The sequence below is a fragment of the Glandiceps talaboti genome, chromosome 16 (genome assembly GCF_964340395.1).
Source record: "Glandiceps talaboti chromosome 16, keGlaTala1.1, whole genome shotgun sequence".
In the NCBI taxonomy this organism is placed as follows: Eukaryota; Metazoa; Hemichordata; class Enteropneusta; family Spengelidae; genus Glandiceps; species Glandiceps talaboti.
The window spans coordinates 22,864,431-22,883,386 of NC_135564.1; the positions used below are offsets into that span (position 1 = coordinate 22,864,431).

Sequence of the window (18,956 nt, forward strand, 5' to 3'; positions counted from 1 at the left end):
ATTCAAAACTGCGAAATACACTCTAACTGTCGAATACATTCAAAACTGCGAAATACACTCTAACTGTCGAATACATTCAAAACTGCGAAATACACTCTAACTGTCGAATACATTCAAAACTGCGAAATACACTCTAACTGTCGAATACATTCAAAACTGCGAAATACACTCTAACTGTCGAATACATTCTAAACTGCGAAATACACTCTAACTGTCGAATACATTCTAAACTGCGAAATACACTCTAAATGTCGAATACACTCTAACTGTCGAATACATTCAAAACTGCGAAATATACTCTAACTGTCGAATACATTCTAAACTACGAAATACACTCTAACTGTCGAATACATTCTAAACTGCGAAATACACTCTAACTGTCGAATACATTCTAAACTGCGAAATACACTCTAATTGTGGAATACATTCTAAACTGCGAAATACACTCTAATTGTGGAATACATTCTAAACTGCGAAATACACTCTAATTGTCGAATACATTCTAAACTGCGAAATACACTCTAATTGTCGAATACATTCTAAACTACGAAATACACTCTAACTGTCGAATACATTCTAAACTGCGAAATACACTCTAACTGTCGAATACATTCAAAACTGCGAAATACACTCTAACTGTCGAATACATTCAAAACTGCGAAATACACTCTAACTGTCGAATACATTCTAAACTGCGAAATACACTCTAACTGTCGAATACATTCTAAACTGCGAAATACACTCTAATTGTGGAATACATTCTAAACTGCGAAATACACTCTAATTGTGGAATACATTCTAAACTGCGAAATACACTCTAATTGTGGAATACATTCTAAACTGCGAAATACACTCTAATTGTCGAATACATTCTAAACTGCGAAATACACTCTAATTGTCGAATACATTCTAAACTACGAAATACACTCTAACTGTCGAATACATTCTAAACTGCGAAATACACTCTAACTGTCGAATACATTCAAAACTGCGAAATACATTCTAACTGTCGAATACATTCAAAACTGCGAAATACACTCTAACTGTCGAATACATTCAAAACTGCGAAATACACTCTAACTGTCGAATACATTCAAAACTGCGAAATACACTCTAACTGTCGAATACATTCAAAACTGCGAAATACACTCTAACTGTCGAATACATTCAAAACTGCGAAATACACTCTAACTGTCGAATACATTCAAAACTGCGAAATACACTCTAACTGTCGAATACATTCAAAACTGCGAAATACACTCTAACTGTCGAATACATTCAAAACTGCGAAATACACTCTAACTGTCGAATACATTCTAAACTGCGAAATACACTCTAACTGTCGAATACATTCTAAACTGCGAAATACACTCTAAATGTCGAATACACTCTAACTGTCGAATACATTCAAAACTGCGAAATATACTCTAACTGTCGAATACATTCTAAACTACGAAATACACTCTAACTGTCGAATACATTCTAAACTGCGAAATACACTCTAACTGTCGAATACATTCTAAACTGCGAAATACACTCTAATTGTGGAATACATTCTAAACTGCGAAATACACTCTAATTGTGGAATACATTCTAAACTGCGAAATACACTCTAATTGTCGAATACATTCTAAACTACGAAATACACTCTAACTGTCGAATACATTCTAAACTGCGAAATACACTCTAACTGTCGAATACATTCAAAACTGCGAAATACATTCTAACTGTCGAATACATTCAAAACTGCGAAATACACTCTAACTGTCGAATACATTCAAAACTGCGAAATACACTCTAACTGTCGAATACATTCAAAACTGCGAAATACACTCTAACTGTCGAATACATTCAAAACTGCGAAATACACTCTAACTGTCGAATACATTCAAAACTGCGAAATACACTCTAACTGTCGAATACATTCAAAACTGCGAAATACACTCTAACTGTCGAATACATTCAAAACTGCGAAATACACTCTAACTGTCGAATACATTCAAAACTGCGAAATACACTCTAACTGTCGAATACATTCAAAACTGCGAAATACACTCTAACTGTCGAATACATTCAAAACTGCGAAATACACTCTAACTGTCGAATACATTCTAAACTGCGAAATACACTCTAACTGTCGAATACATTCTAAACTGCGAAATACACTCTAACTGTCGAATACATTCTAAACTACGAAATACACTAATTCCTGCTGGGCAAACTCAAACAGACGAGCTCAAAACGTGAGCGATATGTCAGCGTACTACCAATTTCAAAATGCTGCATACGTTGCTACTTTTGCCGATTTTGACGGGATTCGGGTACCTCTGAACATTTCTTGGGTCTTGACGGCTCCATAATTAATGTTGGAGTTAGGAAATGTCCGATTTTTTGGCAGAAAAGGTATAATTTAGCAGAAAAATCAACCCAACACTGATTCAGATCTGAATCGCTTACGTGTTAACGTTTTAGTGTTTGCTTCAAGTTAAACATCGTAACGACAAAAACGCACAGAAAAACCCGTCAAAATCACAGCAAACTCTACAATCATTGCAGCTGTACGTCACTATGCATCATTCTATAGTATGTACTAACTTTTGCTACAAAATCCTTGGAATGAAGGTATGAGGCTCGTACAGTTACATTTTGGCTTACTTGCTTGCTCAGGGGTTAGAGTGGTTCAATGTCTGAATAGGCAAATATTCTGTGACAGACAGACAGACAGACAGACAGACAGACAGACAGACAGACACCATAGCAATCAACGCGTCCACACGTATTTGAATTCAAGTCGCAAGTTTTTCTTGAACTTTCAAGTTACTGAATGAAGTCCCCGACTGAAGAGAAATTTAGAAGATAGTTTGTTTGAAACCTGCTGTCCTGAAACCATGTACTGGCACGTGGGTTCTTGTGTTCTGAAAAATGTAATACCTGGATTTACTTTCACGGAAATGATCGTGAACCAAGGTCAATGAACCGTCGCAGTTATTCAACATCTTTCAAATTGAATGGACTATAACACCCAGTGTGTACCACTCAGGGTCTCATCTTCAAGTTTATGTGCTAAGTATGAAAATTTTCTAATAACTACACATGAAGGAATATAATGAAATATCGTCTTATAGTGTCACTGTTTCATTGACAGTACCATTATTTGAAAGGGCGTCGAACTGTGTAGAAGTTAGGAAGGTACGTGATTTTGTTACCGATTCTCATATCATGGTAACTTTTTTGAACTCAGTTTAACAAACTAGCCCACATTGGGTGGGCAATATGCTGATTATTATTGAATGCATAACTTTACTTTATCAGCAGAAAATATTAACCAACACACCAATTTTGAGCCCGTCCGTGGAAGCAACTATCCTATTTTACACAAATTGTGTTACATTGGATTGCACTGACTCATACATGCTAAAAGTAAGGACATTATTTTTCGTTTATTTCTTTCCATGTTTTATGTCAAAATTTGGAAAGATTATCTGCATATTATATATGGTGATTTTGGTTACAATGGCAACGGATGTTCATAAAATGATCGCTATTTTAACTCAGCATAACAAACTAATTAATATTCAAATAAACTCGATTATCTTTAAAATTATTATAGGCCTAATAAAAAAATTGTGTGTTCCGATTACGCTTAATTTTAGAATAGGTGGGGTATGTAGATTATTGAGTATCATAACAATGAGCATCTCACACTCTGCTACACGTATTCCTATTGGGTATCATAACAATGACCATGCCGTACTCTACTAGAAGAATTCCTATTGGGTATCATAACAATGCACTTATCATACTCTAATAGACGTATTCCTATTGCGTATCATAACAATGCACTTATCATACTCTAATAGACGTATTCCTATTGGGTATCATAACAATGCACTTATCATACTCTAATAGACGTATTCCTATTGGGTATCATAACAATGTACTTATCATACTCTACTAGACGTATTCCTATTGGGTATCATAACAATGTACTTATCATACTCTACTAGACGTATTCCTATTGGGTATCATAACAATGCCCTTGCCATACTCTACTAGACATATTCCTATTGGGTATCATAACAATCACCTTATCATACTCTACTAGACGCATTCCTATTGTATATCATAACAATGACCATACCATACTCTACTCTACTCTACGTATTCCTATTATATATAATAACAATGCCCTTATCATACTCTACTAGACGTATTCCTATTGGGTATCATAACAATGCCCTTATCATACTCTACTAGACGTATTCCTATTGGGTATCATAACAATGACCATACCATACTCTACTCTACTCCACGTATTCCTATTGTATATCATAACAATGCCCTTATCATACTCTACTAGACGTATTCCTATTGGGTATCATAACAATGCCCTTATCATACTCTACTAGACGCATTCCTATTGGGTATCATAACAATGCCCTTATCATACTCTAATAGACGTGTTCCTATTGGGTATGATAACAATGACCATACCATACTCTACTCTACTCCACGTATTCCTATTGGGTATCATAACAATCACCTTATCATACTCTACTAGACGCATTCCTATTGGGTATGATAACAATGACCATACCATACTCTACTCTACTCCACGTATTCGTATTGGGTATCATAACAATGCCCTTATCATACTCTAATAGACGTATTCCTATTGGGTATCATAACAATGCCCTTACCATACTCTACTCTACTGGACGTATTCCTATTGGGTATCATAACAATGCCCTTGCCATACTCTACTAGACGTATTCCTATTGGGTATCATAACAATCACCTTATCATACTCTACTAGACGCATTCCTATTGGGTATCATAACAATGCCCTTACCATACTCTACTCAAATAGACGTATTCCTATTGGGTATCATAACAATCACCTTATCATACTCTACTAGACGCATTCCTATTGGGTATCATAACGATGCCCTTGCCATACTCTACTAGACGCATTCCTATTGGGTATCATAACAATGCCCTTACCATACTCTACTCTAATAGACGTATTCCTATTGGGTATCATAACAATCACCTTATCATACTCTACTAGACGCATTCCTATTGGGTATCATAACGATGCCCTTGCCATACTCTACTAGACGTATTCCTATTGGGTATCATAACAATCACCTTATCATACTCTACTAGACGCATTCCTATTGGGTATCATAACAATGCCCTTATCATACTCTACTAGACGTATTCCTATTGGGTATCATAACAATCACCTTATCATACTCTACTAGACGCATTCCTATTGGGTATCATAACAATGCCCTTATCATACTCTACTAGACGCATTCCTATTGGGTATCATAACAATGCCCTTACCATACTCTACTCTAATAGACGTATTCCTATTGGGTATCATAACAATCACCTTATCATACTCTACTAGACGTATTCCTATTGGGTATCATAAGAATGCCCTTGCCATACTCTACTAGACGTATTCCTATTGGGTATCATAACAATCACCTTATCATACTCTACTAGACGCATTCCTATTGGGTATCATAACAATGCCCTTATCATACTCTACTAGACGCATTCCTATTGGGTATCATAACAATGCCCTTACCATACTCTACTCTAATAGACGTATTCCTATTGGGTATCATAACAATCACCTTATCATACTCTACTAGACGCATTCCTATTGGGTATCATAACGATGCCCTTGCCATACTCTACTAGACGTATTCCTATTGGGTATCATAACAATCACCTTATCATACTCTACTAGACGCATTCCTATTGGGTATCATAACAATGCCCTTATCATACTCTACTAGACGTATTCCTATTGGGTATCATAACAATGCCCTTATCATACTCTACTAGACGTATTCCTATTGGGTATCATAAGAATGCCCTTGCCATACTCTACTAGACGTATTCCTATTGGGTATCATAAGAATGCCCTTGCCATACTCTACTAGACGTATTCCTATTGGGTATCATAACAATGCCCTTGCAATACTCTACTAGAAGTATTCCTATTGGGTATCATAACAATGCCCTTATCATACTCTACTAGACGTATTCCTATTGGGTATCATAACAATGCCCTTGCCATACTCTACTAGACGTATTCCTATTGGGTATCATAACAATGACCATACCATACTCTAATTTACTAGACGTATTCCTATTGGGTATCATAACAATGACCATATCATATTCTACTAGACGTGACGTGACGTATTCCTCTTGAATACCACAATAGTTCAGTTCAGTGAAATGAAAGAGACCCAGTTCTTGCTATTATCTGCCTTTTCATTCAAATTTTATTGCAAATTCCTTGGTACGTTAATGATTTAAACGCAATTCAAAAATGACTGCTACTGTATAGTATTATTAACTGGTAACCATAACAACAAGAAAACGTACTGTGCGTAAAGCAAATAACGCGTGTTATTGAACTGTTACACTTCATAGCACAGATAACGGATAACAATATTGAAGAATCTGACATGTTTAATTAATTACATTTCAGCCACATTTTTTTCTTCATCCTTTCCACCATTTCAACAGAGTCTGTCATGCAATTAATGAGGAGATATTTTCACAAATGCGGTTCATTAAAATTTTTAGTTTTTCACTGAAATCTGAACAAAGAGGTTTTTTATCAAACAGTTTTAGGTGTTTCATTTTCATATCAAAGCATAGCTTTTAGTCTAACACATTTGTCAATCAAACGTCTAAACATTCTCAGTTTGGCCAAAATCGCAAACATGGCGGATATTCTAACATGTCCTCAAGATACATGTGACGTGTTTATGACAACCTGACGATAATTGTAATGAAAGTTTGGTTTAACTAGCTGTTATAAGAATTCTGATTATTGAATGAAGCCTAAGAATGAAATAGGCTTCATTCGATAATCACAATTCTTATAACAGTATAAATGATTTCATCATAAACTTGTTTGCCAATCAAATATACATTTGTAATTTTGAATAATTAAAGCATTGGTGACAATATGGAACTAAGACGTATGAATATGGACTCTGCTTATCAAAATACTTGTACGCTACGTTCAAAGTATGACCTAGGTGTGACCTAAGTATGACCTTGATGTGACCTAGGTAGGACTCAAACCCAGTGTCACCACTCCATCTCTTTGTGAATTTACTATCATTTAGTAAGGATTTGGATGCAAACTTCGATACAATTTGGCACTTTTCACGAAGAACGGAGTTGCCGGAAATGTACTGACTACGTCGTGTACGGGCTTTCAAAACTGCAACTAATCTCAAAATTTCAAAAGTGCGATGTTAGGGAGGTCGGCACAAAACAAAAAACACAGGTGCAGGCCAGGTACAGGTCAGGCCAGGTCAGGTCAGGTATCGACTGAATGTTTTTGTGGGACTCACATTCAGATCCAAAGATGTGAATCTGTAGCAAATGGAATGTACCTTCAGAACCATTATTTCAAAAGCTCGGTATTCTAAACATTTTTCAACAACACAGCCTACAATTAGCGATGTTTGTCCATGATGTTTTACATAAAAGACTACAAAGCATCTTCCACGATTACTTCACTACAATTAGCCATTCTTATTCAACACGGCAAAGCAGGAGAAGCGATTTGAATATTCCAAGAACAAAACATAGGTCGGGCCAATTCAGCATAAAATATGCAGGTGCGAAACTATGGAATAAAATACCAGTGCATATTAGGACTATACAATGCAGGTCAGAGTTTAAGCGGGAATTTAAAAAATGTCTACAGTCTGGTTGTTTCGGGATCTAGAGCTCATGTTTAATTTATTTTGTAATTTCAGTGTATTTCCATGTATCATCTACCACGTTAAATAGTCTTGATTGAAACAGGGCAAAATTAAATGATGAGTGTCATATGTTTTGTGAGGGGAGGACTCGATTAGTTGTGTAACAACTACTTCCACACTCTTTTCCCGAATAACACGTTTATGTATATACATAAGGATATTTAGTTCTGTTCTGTATCACATTTTTTTTGTACGTGGGAATAAATTGTTATTATTATTATTATTATTATTATTATTATTATATTTGGTGTAGATTTTCGATTAGTTGTCAGGTTAATTTATCAAAGCAATTCACCATCAGTTATCTTTGTTTTCAAAATCACCACGAAATTAGTGTCCTTTGTTCTAGGAATTACATTTTTTACATAGATTTCATACTCGTTCTTTGTATTATTTTCAAGAGTAAAAACGTTTTGCCAACTGCAGGCACTTTTAGAATGTTGCACATGAAAAACAAAAAAGATAGCAGGCACACATATGGGAAAGTAGTCGCATTGCGTGCGGTTTCAGTATTTATTGATAACACAGGACAATTTGCACAACTAAAATATACCATTGCAATATGTTAAGGACAAGACTGTACGGAAATGGCTGTAAATGAAGCGACAATTGCTCCTTCAAGAACTTGGAATATTAGTCCAAGTGTGTCATCCTCAAAGACAAATACTGATCTAGTAGGTGACTCTGTTTCACAACTGGAAATCTGTCACCTTAACTCAGAGCGTAAACCTTTGACAGTTTGCAAACATTAATAAAACCATCATAAAAATTAATGCCCTCCATACATCCTGATAAATAAAACCATCATAAAAATTAATGCCCTCTGTACATCCTAATTTTGGGTTGAGATATCATGTTTACGTAAAGGCGTTCCAGATAAAATTTAAAAAGGTCAAAAGTCATTCAGTAGGTGATATAACATGGCCTTGCCTGTACTTGGCCTGTACCTGTGTCCTGTACCAACCAATTGTTAGGGTCCTAATCCTAACTGTCATCAAACAAGAAACTGAATTCAAACCAAACTTGTCTCCTGTAAATGGCCAACATATCCATACTGCAGCACAGTCTGCCATTAAGTAAATTTTACAATCGAGCGGTTTCAGAATTTAGAACCTAAAAATATCAAATTGGCAACACGTGTATTTTAAAAATATAATCACAATAAACTTGTATGTCAAGAAGAAATCATTTTAATAAATTTGTAATAAGTTACAAACAATGCTTCGATCATAGTGCAGTGTCGGACAAAACAATATTTTTTAGTTAGGCCTGTCAGGTTTGGAGCCAAAAATCGACTCGGCGTTTACCACTCGCTAGCGCTGTGCTGTGACTGAAATCGCTACATCGATCTTGTACATGTGTTGCATGCACGTACACTATCTGAAAATCCTGTGACTGTATTTACGTTCATTAAACCCACATCAATGGCAGAAAGCGACGTTGCTAATGATGGTAGGTCATCAACTTTTATCTCCAATGTTACGATACCACCTAATATAGAATTGAAGGGTAATTTGGCTAAGAATTGGAAGAAGCGGAAACAGATTTGGGATGCGTACAAGGTTGTAACGAAACTGAATGAAAAAGACAACAAGAGTCGAGTTGCAACTTTTATCACATGTATTGGTCTGAATGCGTTGGAAATCCATAATAGTCGCCCGTATAAGGATGATGGAGAGAAAGAAAACATGGAAGTCATTCTAGATCTGTGGACTAGTTACTGTGTAGGTAAAACTAACATCATTTACGAGCGTTATGTTTTCAACAACCGAGCACAAGAGCCAGGTGAAAGTATCGATGCATACTCATCTGCGTTACGACACTTGGCATCCACATGTGAGTATAACGTTTTGAAAGAAGAATTGATAGGAGATAGGATTGTTTGTGGCGTAGAAGATAACACTGTCAGACGTAAACTTCAACAAGAACCAGGCCTGACTCTCGAAAAATGCATTGACCTCTGTAAGGCTGCTGAAGCTACATCGGTACAAGTGAAAGCCATAGCAGGACAGGCAAGGGGCATCGATGAAGAACTTGAAGAAGTTAACTTCATTAAGAAGATATATAAGTCGAAAGATTCAAGTAGTGAAAACAACACTTTCACTAATTTTATAAAGAACTGTAAATTCTGTGGTCAGGGTCATGAAAGAAGGAAGGAAGTATGTCCAGCATTTGGAAAGACTTGCAAGTTGTGCAGTAAGAAGAATCACTTTGCCAAGAAATGTCAGAGTACCAGAAGTCAGGGTTGTAGGAAAGTCAACACTGTAAACCAGGATGAACGTTTCACTGAGGATAGTTCTGAGGAAGAAGTACAATGACCAGAACCAAATAAACACAGTGAATGGTAGTAGCTACAAAACAAAAATACATGCTACTATGGAAATCAATGGCAAAACTGTTGACATGCAAGTTGACTGTGGTGCATCCTGTAATGTGCTACCTGAGTTTTTGGTACCTGTAAGTTAACACTCCCCGGGCAGGCTTCTAATCAGATCCGGACAATGTACAGTAAGGCTACAATACCAGTGCTTGGCACATGTAAGGTTAGTTTACGTAACCCCAAGAACAAGAAATTGTATAAAGTACAGTTTGTAGTAGTTAAAGGGGACTACCCTGCCCTGCTTGGTTCCTGTGCAGCACAACAGATGAAGTTACTGACCATCCAGTATGACAACATTGAGATGATTAACAATATTGATTCGGCATCCAATGCTAAACTAGGAGAGGGCCTAACCAGAGAGGAAGTACTGAAGAGATATGGTGATGTATTTGAAGGCCGGGGTTGCATGGAAGAAAAAGTACACCTCGAAGTTGACAAATCTGTGAGTCCAGTAATAGTACCACCATGTCGAGTACCCATTGCTTGAAAGCTAAGTTAAAGCAAGAGTTGAATCGCCTTGAAGCTAGTGGCGCCATAAAAAAGGTCGCTCAACCTACTGAATGGGTATCCAGTCTTGTGGTTGTGAAGAAGTCAAATGGATCTCTACGAGTCTGCATAGATCCCTTACATTTGAACAAGGCTTTGAAAAGAAGTCACAATCACAGTTATTGAGGACATATTGCCTGAATTATCAAATGCTAAGATGTTCAGCAAAGTTGATCTCAAAGAGGGTTTCCTCCAAGTATGTCTCGATGAAGAATCTAGCTTTCTGACAACATTCCAAACTCCCTAGGGGCATTATCGCTATCTGAGACTGCCATTTGGATTATCGCCATTACCAGAGTATTTTCAACAGAAGCTGGATCAGAACCTGGAGGGCTTACGTGGCATATTCAAGGTTGCAGATGATATACTTGTCAAAGGTGTGGGTGACACAGTTGAAGAGGCCAACAGAGATCAAGATCGCAACCTCATCGGTCTGCTAGAACGATGTAGAGAAAAGAACATCAAGCTCAACAAAGACAAATTCGAATTTAAGTCAGTTGACATGCCTTTCAGTAGGCATTCCTTGACGCCTATGGGGTTGAAGCCAGACCCAGCATAGGTAGAAGCAGTAAATAAGATGGAGAAACCAGTAGATGTGGCTGGTGTACAGTGAATTGTTGGTATGGTGAAATATCTGTCCAAATTCTTGAGTGATCTCTCCGATATGTGTGAGCCACTGCGACGACTTACACATAAGGATGTACGGTGGCACTGGGGAGAAAAACAAGAAGATGCTGTCACCAAAATCAAGCATGCAGTCACATCAGCTCCTGTGCTATGCTACTTTGACTTAAAGAAACAAACAGAAGGCTAGGGTGATGCTTCTTCAAAAGGGTTGGGTTTCTCACTGATGCAGGATGGTCAACCTGTTACATACTCAAGCAGAGCTCTGACCCCAACTGAACAGAAATACTCCCAAATTGAGAAGGAGTTACTGGCACGTCTTTGGGATGGAAAGGAACCACCTGTATGTATATGGTAGAAAGGTTGTGCTGTGGACAGACCACAAACCACTTGTCTCCATTGTTAACAAACCACTTGCATCAGCACCTCGTCGTTTGCAACGGTTGCTATTGCGACTTCAGAACTATGATATGTAGAAATTAGATACAAGAAAGGTACATAATTGTTTATTGCAGACACACTTTCAAGAGCCTCACTATGGTCTGTTAATAGATCAGAAATAGAAGAGGAAGTTGAAAGTATTCACATGATAGATTTTCTACCAATGTCGGAGCCACAGTTGCGAGAGGTACAGGTAGAAACAGCCAAAGATAGAGTTCTTCAGCTACTAAAGGACGTAATACTCAAAGGGTGGCCAGATAACAAGTTTGATTTACCGACAGACTTGCATTCCTATTTCAACTGTCGAGATGAGCTGGCTGTGCAAGACAGTGTCATATTCAAGGGCCTGAGATGTATCATTCTTGCGAGCGTCAGACCCAAAATAAGAGAAAGACTACATAGTGCACACTTTGGAATCCAGGGCTGTCTACGACGAGCAAGAGAAGTTGTATACTGGCCAGGGATGAACAGAGTCCTGACTGACTACATTGCGAAGTGTGAGATCTGTAATAATTACCTGTGTAATCAGCAGAAAGAGCCTCTGATTTGTCACGGGTTACCAGCAAGACCGTGGCAGAAGATTGGCTCAGATATCTTCACTTTTGAGAGCAAAGATTATCTTTGCACAGTCGACTACTATTCCAACTACTTTGAAGTGGATAGGCTATTTGACAAAACTGCATCTGAGATAATAAAGAAGACAAAGAGACATTTTGCAACACATGGTATCCCAGATCAGTTCCACAGTGACAACATATCTTACAACTCATAGGAATATAGAGGCTTCGCAAGGAAGTATGAATTTGAGCATATTACTAGTTCTCCAGAATATCCACAGAGTAACGGGAAAGTGGAGAATGCAGTAAAGACAGCAAAACAGTTAATGAAGAAATCTAAGGAAGCAGGAACAGACTTTTACCTGGCACTACTAGACTGGCGTAATACACCAAGTGAGGGTATTGAGTCATCTCCTGCTCAACGTCTATTTGGAAGACGTACCCGAACACTGCTCCCAACAGCTGGTGAGCTGTTAAAACCCAAAATAGTTTATGTACAACAGAAGCTCTATGATATGAAGGCAGGTCAAACCGGATACTACAATCAACATAGTAAAGAACTGCCAACCTTGTTACAAGGAGAAACAGTTCGTATTAGACCCAGTGCTCACAGCCGATCTGGCAAATCGATAAAAGCACAAGTAGAACAACAAGTGGATGTGTGGTCATATGAGGTGAGGACAGAAGATGGAAGATTGTTCAGGAGAAACAGAAGGTACCTTAGAGGCACCAAAGAACTATTCCATCCAAGTATCACACCAGATTCAACACCAGTTCGATGTGAACCACAACACTTACCAATGCAATCTATGCCTGACAGCCCCAGCAAAGTTCCAGCTATTGAGCATTCTATGAAGGAAGATGCAAACGTAAAGTCACCCTGTTTTTCTAGACAAGAGACGCCCACAAAGACTTGTTTTACTCGCAGTGGACGTACATCGGTACCACCAACATATTTAAAGGACTTTGTTACATCATGAACACTTCACTGTTTAGCTTTCGGATGACATTATTACCTTATAAATCAGATCACTATGTCTCTTTATAACGAAAAAAGAGAGACTATGTTGACATTTTTGTTTGACTTTGCAGTGAAATTTTATCAAGAGGATGGACTATAGTGGATTGAACTTTGAACTTGGAATAGCTGATCATTGCTCTTTACATTTATGGAAATCAAACAGAACATAGATCTAGTCTTCATTTCGAAGAAGGAAAGATGTGACGTTATTGACATTGACCTCCCCATTTTATTAATAGTTTATTCCATTCCTGCGCATGTTCGTTGTACTTTCTAGTTTACCTGGGTACACATAAAGTTATTGTTGTTCACTTTAAACTTGCTTATTTATTGAGTAGTATGTGAGTTTCCCCAGTTAATAGCGGATGCATGACTTTACACTATGCATACAAAGCAAGTATGTGATAGTATGTAGTGCTATGAATACAAAGTCAGTATGTATTAGTATGTAGTGCTATGAATACGAAGCCAGTATGTAGTGATATGTAGTGCTATGAATACAAAGCCAGTATGTAGTGATATGTAGTGCTATGAATACAACGCCAGTATGTAGTAGTATGTAGTGCTGTGAATACAAAGCCAGTATGTAGTGATATGTAGTGCTATGAATACAACGCCAGTATGTAGTAGTATGTAGTGCTGTGAATACAAAGCCAGTACGTAGTAGTATGTCGTGATGTGAATACAAAGCCAGTATGTCGTGTTATGTAGTGCTATGAATACAAAGCCAGAATGTAGTGATATGTAGTGCTATGAGTATGAATACAAAGCCAGTAAGTAGTAGTATGTCGTGATGTGAATACAAAGCCAGTATGTAGTGATATGTAGTGCTATGAATACAACGCCAGTATGTAGTAGTATGTAGTGCTGTGAATACAAAGCCAGTATGTAGTGATATGTAGTGCTATGAATACAACGCCAGTATGTAGTAGTATGTAGTGCTGTGAATACAAAGCCAGTACGTAGTAGTATGTCGTGATGTGAATACAAAGCCAGTATGTAGTGATATGTAGTGCTATGAATACAACGCCAGTATGTGGTAGTATGTAGTGCTGTGAATACAAAGTCAGTATGTAGTAGTATGTAGTGCTGTGAATACAAAGCCAGTATGTAGTAGTATGTAGTGCTATGAATACAAAGCCAGTATGTAGTAGTATGTAGTGCTATGAATACGAAGCCAGTATGTAGTGATATGTAGTGCTATGAATACGAAGCCAGTATGTAGTGATATGTAGTGCTATGAATACGAAGCCAGTATGTAGTGATATGTAGTGCTATGAATACAAAGCCAGTATGTCGTGTTATGTACTGCTATGAATACAAGGCCAGTATGTAATGAGGGAAAACATAGCTCGCTACATGTCTTTGTCATTGACTAAAGAAACTTTATAGTACAGAGAGCTCCTTTATTCATATCCGATCACACTCTAAAAATAGCTCCTAGATTACGAAAAGTCCCCTGACACCATCATGTGACATTTGTAATCCATAAAATGAAATGAGTTAGATTCGTCAAATGTGTAATTGCCTGTAAATTGACTCATCCAGTAGCATACTGTGTATACTTTTATGAACTGGTATTTAGATATTAAGACAAGTTATTTTCATGAAACCTTGACATAAACGATTATGTGGGGCGATATGACCTTGCGTTTAAAGCGTAAGAGAAGAGAAGAGAAGAGAAGAGAAGAGAAGAGAAGAGAAATGTATTAAATGGAATGAAATTAACAACTTGAAATTATATTTGCACGGCAACATTTCCAACATAATTTGCACATATGTAGGGAAACGTGTCTCCTATATCGTTCAATCCGATCTCTCCTACTTTACAGTCATCTACTCTCCTTTTACCAAATTGAAATGTGTACTGTAAATGTAATGACTTTTCTAGCTTTCACAAAGACATTGTTGTCATTTCTATTTGTGAGGGTTAATAAGGTGCTTATATCATGCCAATATGACAATTGAGTGTATTGTTTGACGTGTCCATGCACATATTCAGCATTCTTAGCTGTATGTTTCATGGCATATACTTGTTCTGGTGTTTGTGGTGTTCTTTAAAGAGAAAAACGAAGAAAGCTGTCGCTTTGCAGTCGTTCAAATATCACCTATCTCTCTCTCTCTCTCTCTCTCTCTCTCTCTCTCTCTCTCTCTCTCTCTCTCTCTCTCTCTCTCTCTCTCTCTCTCTCTCTCTCTCTCTCTCTCTCTCTGTAAACGTCATTTTGTTAATTTTAGAGGATACACCATGCGTTATATAGTGTTAAATATAGTTATTATTAAAGCTTACATATATTTCCGTGTACTTATTTTAACAATAATTGTGGGGTTTTTTTCCGAAGAGACCGATTAAATAGCTATTATCAATAGAGCGGTGTTGTAACCGATCAGTTAGTTTGACCTACGATGTCTAAACTAGAGAGAGAGAGAGAGAGAGAGAGAGAGAGAGAGAGAGAGAGAGAGAGAGAGAGAGAGAGAGAGAGAGAGAGAGAGAGAGAGAGAGAGAGAGAGAGAGAGAGAGAGAGACAGACAGACAGACAGACAGACAGACAGACAGACAGACAGACAGACAGACAGACAGACAGACAGACAGACAGACAGAGACAGACAGAGAGAGAGAGACAGAAAGACAGAGATAGATAGATAGATAGATAGATAGATAGATAGATAGATAGATAGATAGAGAGACAGAGAGACAGAGAGCGTGTGTATGTCTACATATGGTGTGTGTGTGTGTGCGTGCGCGTATGTGTCAATAATTATCTAGTGCGTAGTGTACATATACTTAACAGAGATATATTTGCATATTTATCAGCAATAGTACTATTACTTATTTAATGATTAACAGTGACGTTATTCATATTTCCCAACAACAGTAAGCTTATTCCATATTAATGAAAAGTTAGCATAGAATAACTTGTAAATAGATAGGCTAGTAGTTGTATTGCCATCACACTAATGAAACGGCCCGAAGGAAAGAAAAGAAATGATAAATTACACTAATACTGCATATCATGACGTTGTGAAAAGGAGACTGTAGATCTGCTGCATCGTTGTCAACCATGTTTAATTATGTTGGTAAGGTGTCCGAGGCATTCTAATTCCAAGATGAAATCTACTAGTTAGCCCCCCCCCCCAAGGGTGCTGTTACAATGGGTTCCATCTGTCCGTCCACCCATCTTTCCATGTGTCTGTGTGTCCGTGTCCGTGTCAACTATCAAAATTAAGCAAATTCCCGCCTATCAAAGACATATTATAGTGTGTACATATTGACAATTTCTTTTAAATCGTGTTTAGACCTATACACAAGGATTATTTTTGGTGCTCATATCACTTTCCCAGAATGGCAGCCATATCTGTTGTTAAAATTATTATTTACTGCATAATTCAAAAACTGTAATACATAGAGACTCCATTCAAGTGTCTACCCTATGTTGTCAGATGCGAGCTATCTGTGGAGACATTGACCTGTGACCTTGACTTTCATGGCTAGTTATCAAAATCAAGCCAATTCCTGCCTATTACAGACATATTGTTGTGTTTACATATAGCCAATTTCTTAAAGAAGTGTGCACAAGCATTGTTTTTCATGCTCATGTAATTTTTACTGAATGGCAGCCATATTTGTAGTAAAGAATCACTATATTTAATACTGCATAACTAAACAACTTCAATCATAGACTCTATTCATAGACCAATTAAAATTGAGCTATAAATTAGACATTGTAGACACTTTGTAGCAATTATGTTTGGCTAATGTCTTTTAGATCAAGTCTATAGATAATGCAGAACCAGATAAACATGTACATGCATTACTTTTGGTGCTCATATCACTATGTCAGCCGTTTTGTAGTGAACACTCATGATTCACATATTAACTCAAAAACGTTAATACATGGCGACTACATTAAAGTGTCTACCCCTATCTTGCCAGGTTTAAACTTTCTTTTTAGAGATTGACCTTTGACCTAGACCTGGATCTTCAGTTACTGAAATTCAGCAATTCCCTGCATTATCACACTTTATTTATTTGTGCCACCATTTTCTTTTAAATTATGTCTCCATTCAGTAAACGTTTGAGGGTATATGTCTTCTATGAAGACTTGTTCTCTACATAGTTTTTCTTACTGTTAAAACAAGTAGTTATTTTTAGTCTAGACAATGTCACTGTTGGCTCATTATCTCAAGAATTGTCACTGTTGTTTCTGCTTCATTTAGGCAATAAGCGTCCATTAAACTGTACAAAATGGTTAGCCTTTATATTCAGGGCATTTAGGTCAACGTTTTGCAAAATGTTCTTTCGGGAACAAGGAGGAGATAAAGATCAATATGTAGAGCTAAACTGATGACACCATTTTCTGTAAAGTTATGATTTGCATATTGTGTTATTGCAGCTGAAAGGTATTAATCACCCTCGCATTGGCAATACGATTAGTCAGAACTGTAGACACGTTATTAATAATGCATTTTAGTCAGTGGCTGCTTTAAAATTTGTAGGCATGGAAACCAAATTTACAGATGTACCTTAATATGTACAACGTTGCGTTATGTTTTCATGACTGACGACGTTATCTTAAAGGTGATGTTCGTTAATAGACTACAGCATATCGATAACATGTCCATATTTCATTTAAATTGACTAAAATGATGAAATTTGCCACTAGAAATATTGGTAAAATATTTACTGACGTAAATGGGTTATGTTAAATTCTGAATAAGCAAAATACATTTGTGAATGCGTGTAAGTTGTCACCATGAGTTGGTTTCCTTTATGTATCAGTCAACGTTACTTGATATATCTCACGTATTTGCTTGATGCATCTCTGATGTACATTTCTTTATAAAGACATGAATAATTAAGTCTTTTACTTATGATGTGACATACGGTCGCCAAATAGTGATGAAACCTCGTAGAATATCGGTCGTCTGAAAAGGGAATTACTTTTAAGCAATTGTTTACGCAATACACGTCTCAATACATCCTTGTTGAATTATTAGACTTTGGTTCATCTGTAAGTCTCGCAAGCAATTGTGCTTAAATTATCAAATTAGTTCATTTTTAGTAATGCAGCCTTTTGAAATATGCATACAACTATGGAATGATAGTTTTAAACCCACAAATTATTGTCTAGAATTCGATGGACTATATTAAAATGTACTTGTTAATCCAAGCAAATATGTCTTGAGATAGTTAGTGACATCATTTCGAAACAATTTTAAATTCACACTTACTTGTTTCGCCATTCCTTACTATGAGGATGGTCAGCAGCACGGCAAACACACGGGCCATCTTTCCCGCCAAACAGAAGAACGAGAGAGGCAACTCCCACGCAGTGAGAGAGATGCGAAGGCAATTCTGGTTTTGTAATAACCACTCTTCAACCCGAGTAGACTACATATGATGTCATGAATAGGCAGTGACGCAAATCAAACCCCTTTGCGTAGTCGTCATGGAAACATAGGAAGACATGTTCCATTTCAAGATTGTCTTTATGCAAGGTATGATATTCAGACCGTCGTCGAATTAACGCAAATTTAAACGGTTTACACTATAATACTATTGTGATTGGCGA

At 37.1% G+C, this 18,956-nt stretch overlaps 1 protein-coding gene across 2 annotated transcripts in view; it reads right to left on the minus strand.

Annotated features, from left to right (window-relative positions):
• The window catches only part of LOC144447533 (uncharacterized), a 69,201-nt gene extending 50,450 nt beyond the window's left edge, over nucleotides 1-18,751 (minus strand). For both annotated transcript variants that reach the window (XM_078137581.1, XM_078137580.1), the window contains exon 1: nucleotides 18,616-18,751. In XM_078137581.1, the coding sequence (XP_077993707.1) occupies nucleotides 18,616-18,673 (58 nt within the window). In that variant the 5' untranslated portion in view covers nucleotides 18,674-18,751. The remainder of the gene's footprint in view (nucleotides 1-18,615) is intronic.
• Between the last annotated feature and the right edge of the window lie 205 nt (nucleotides 18,752-18,956).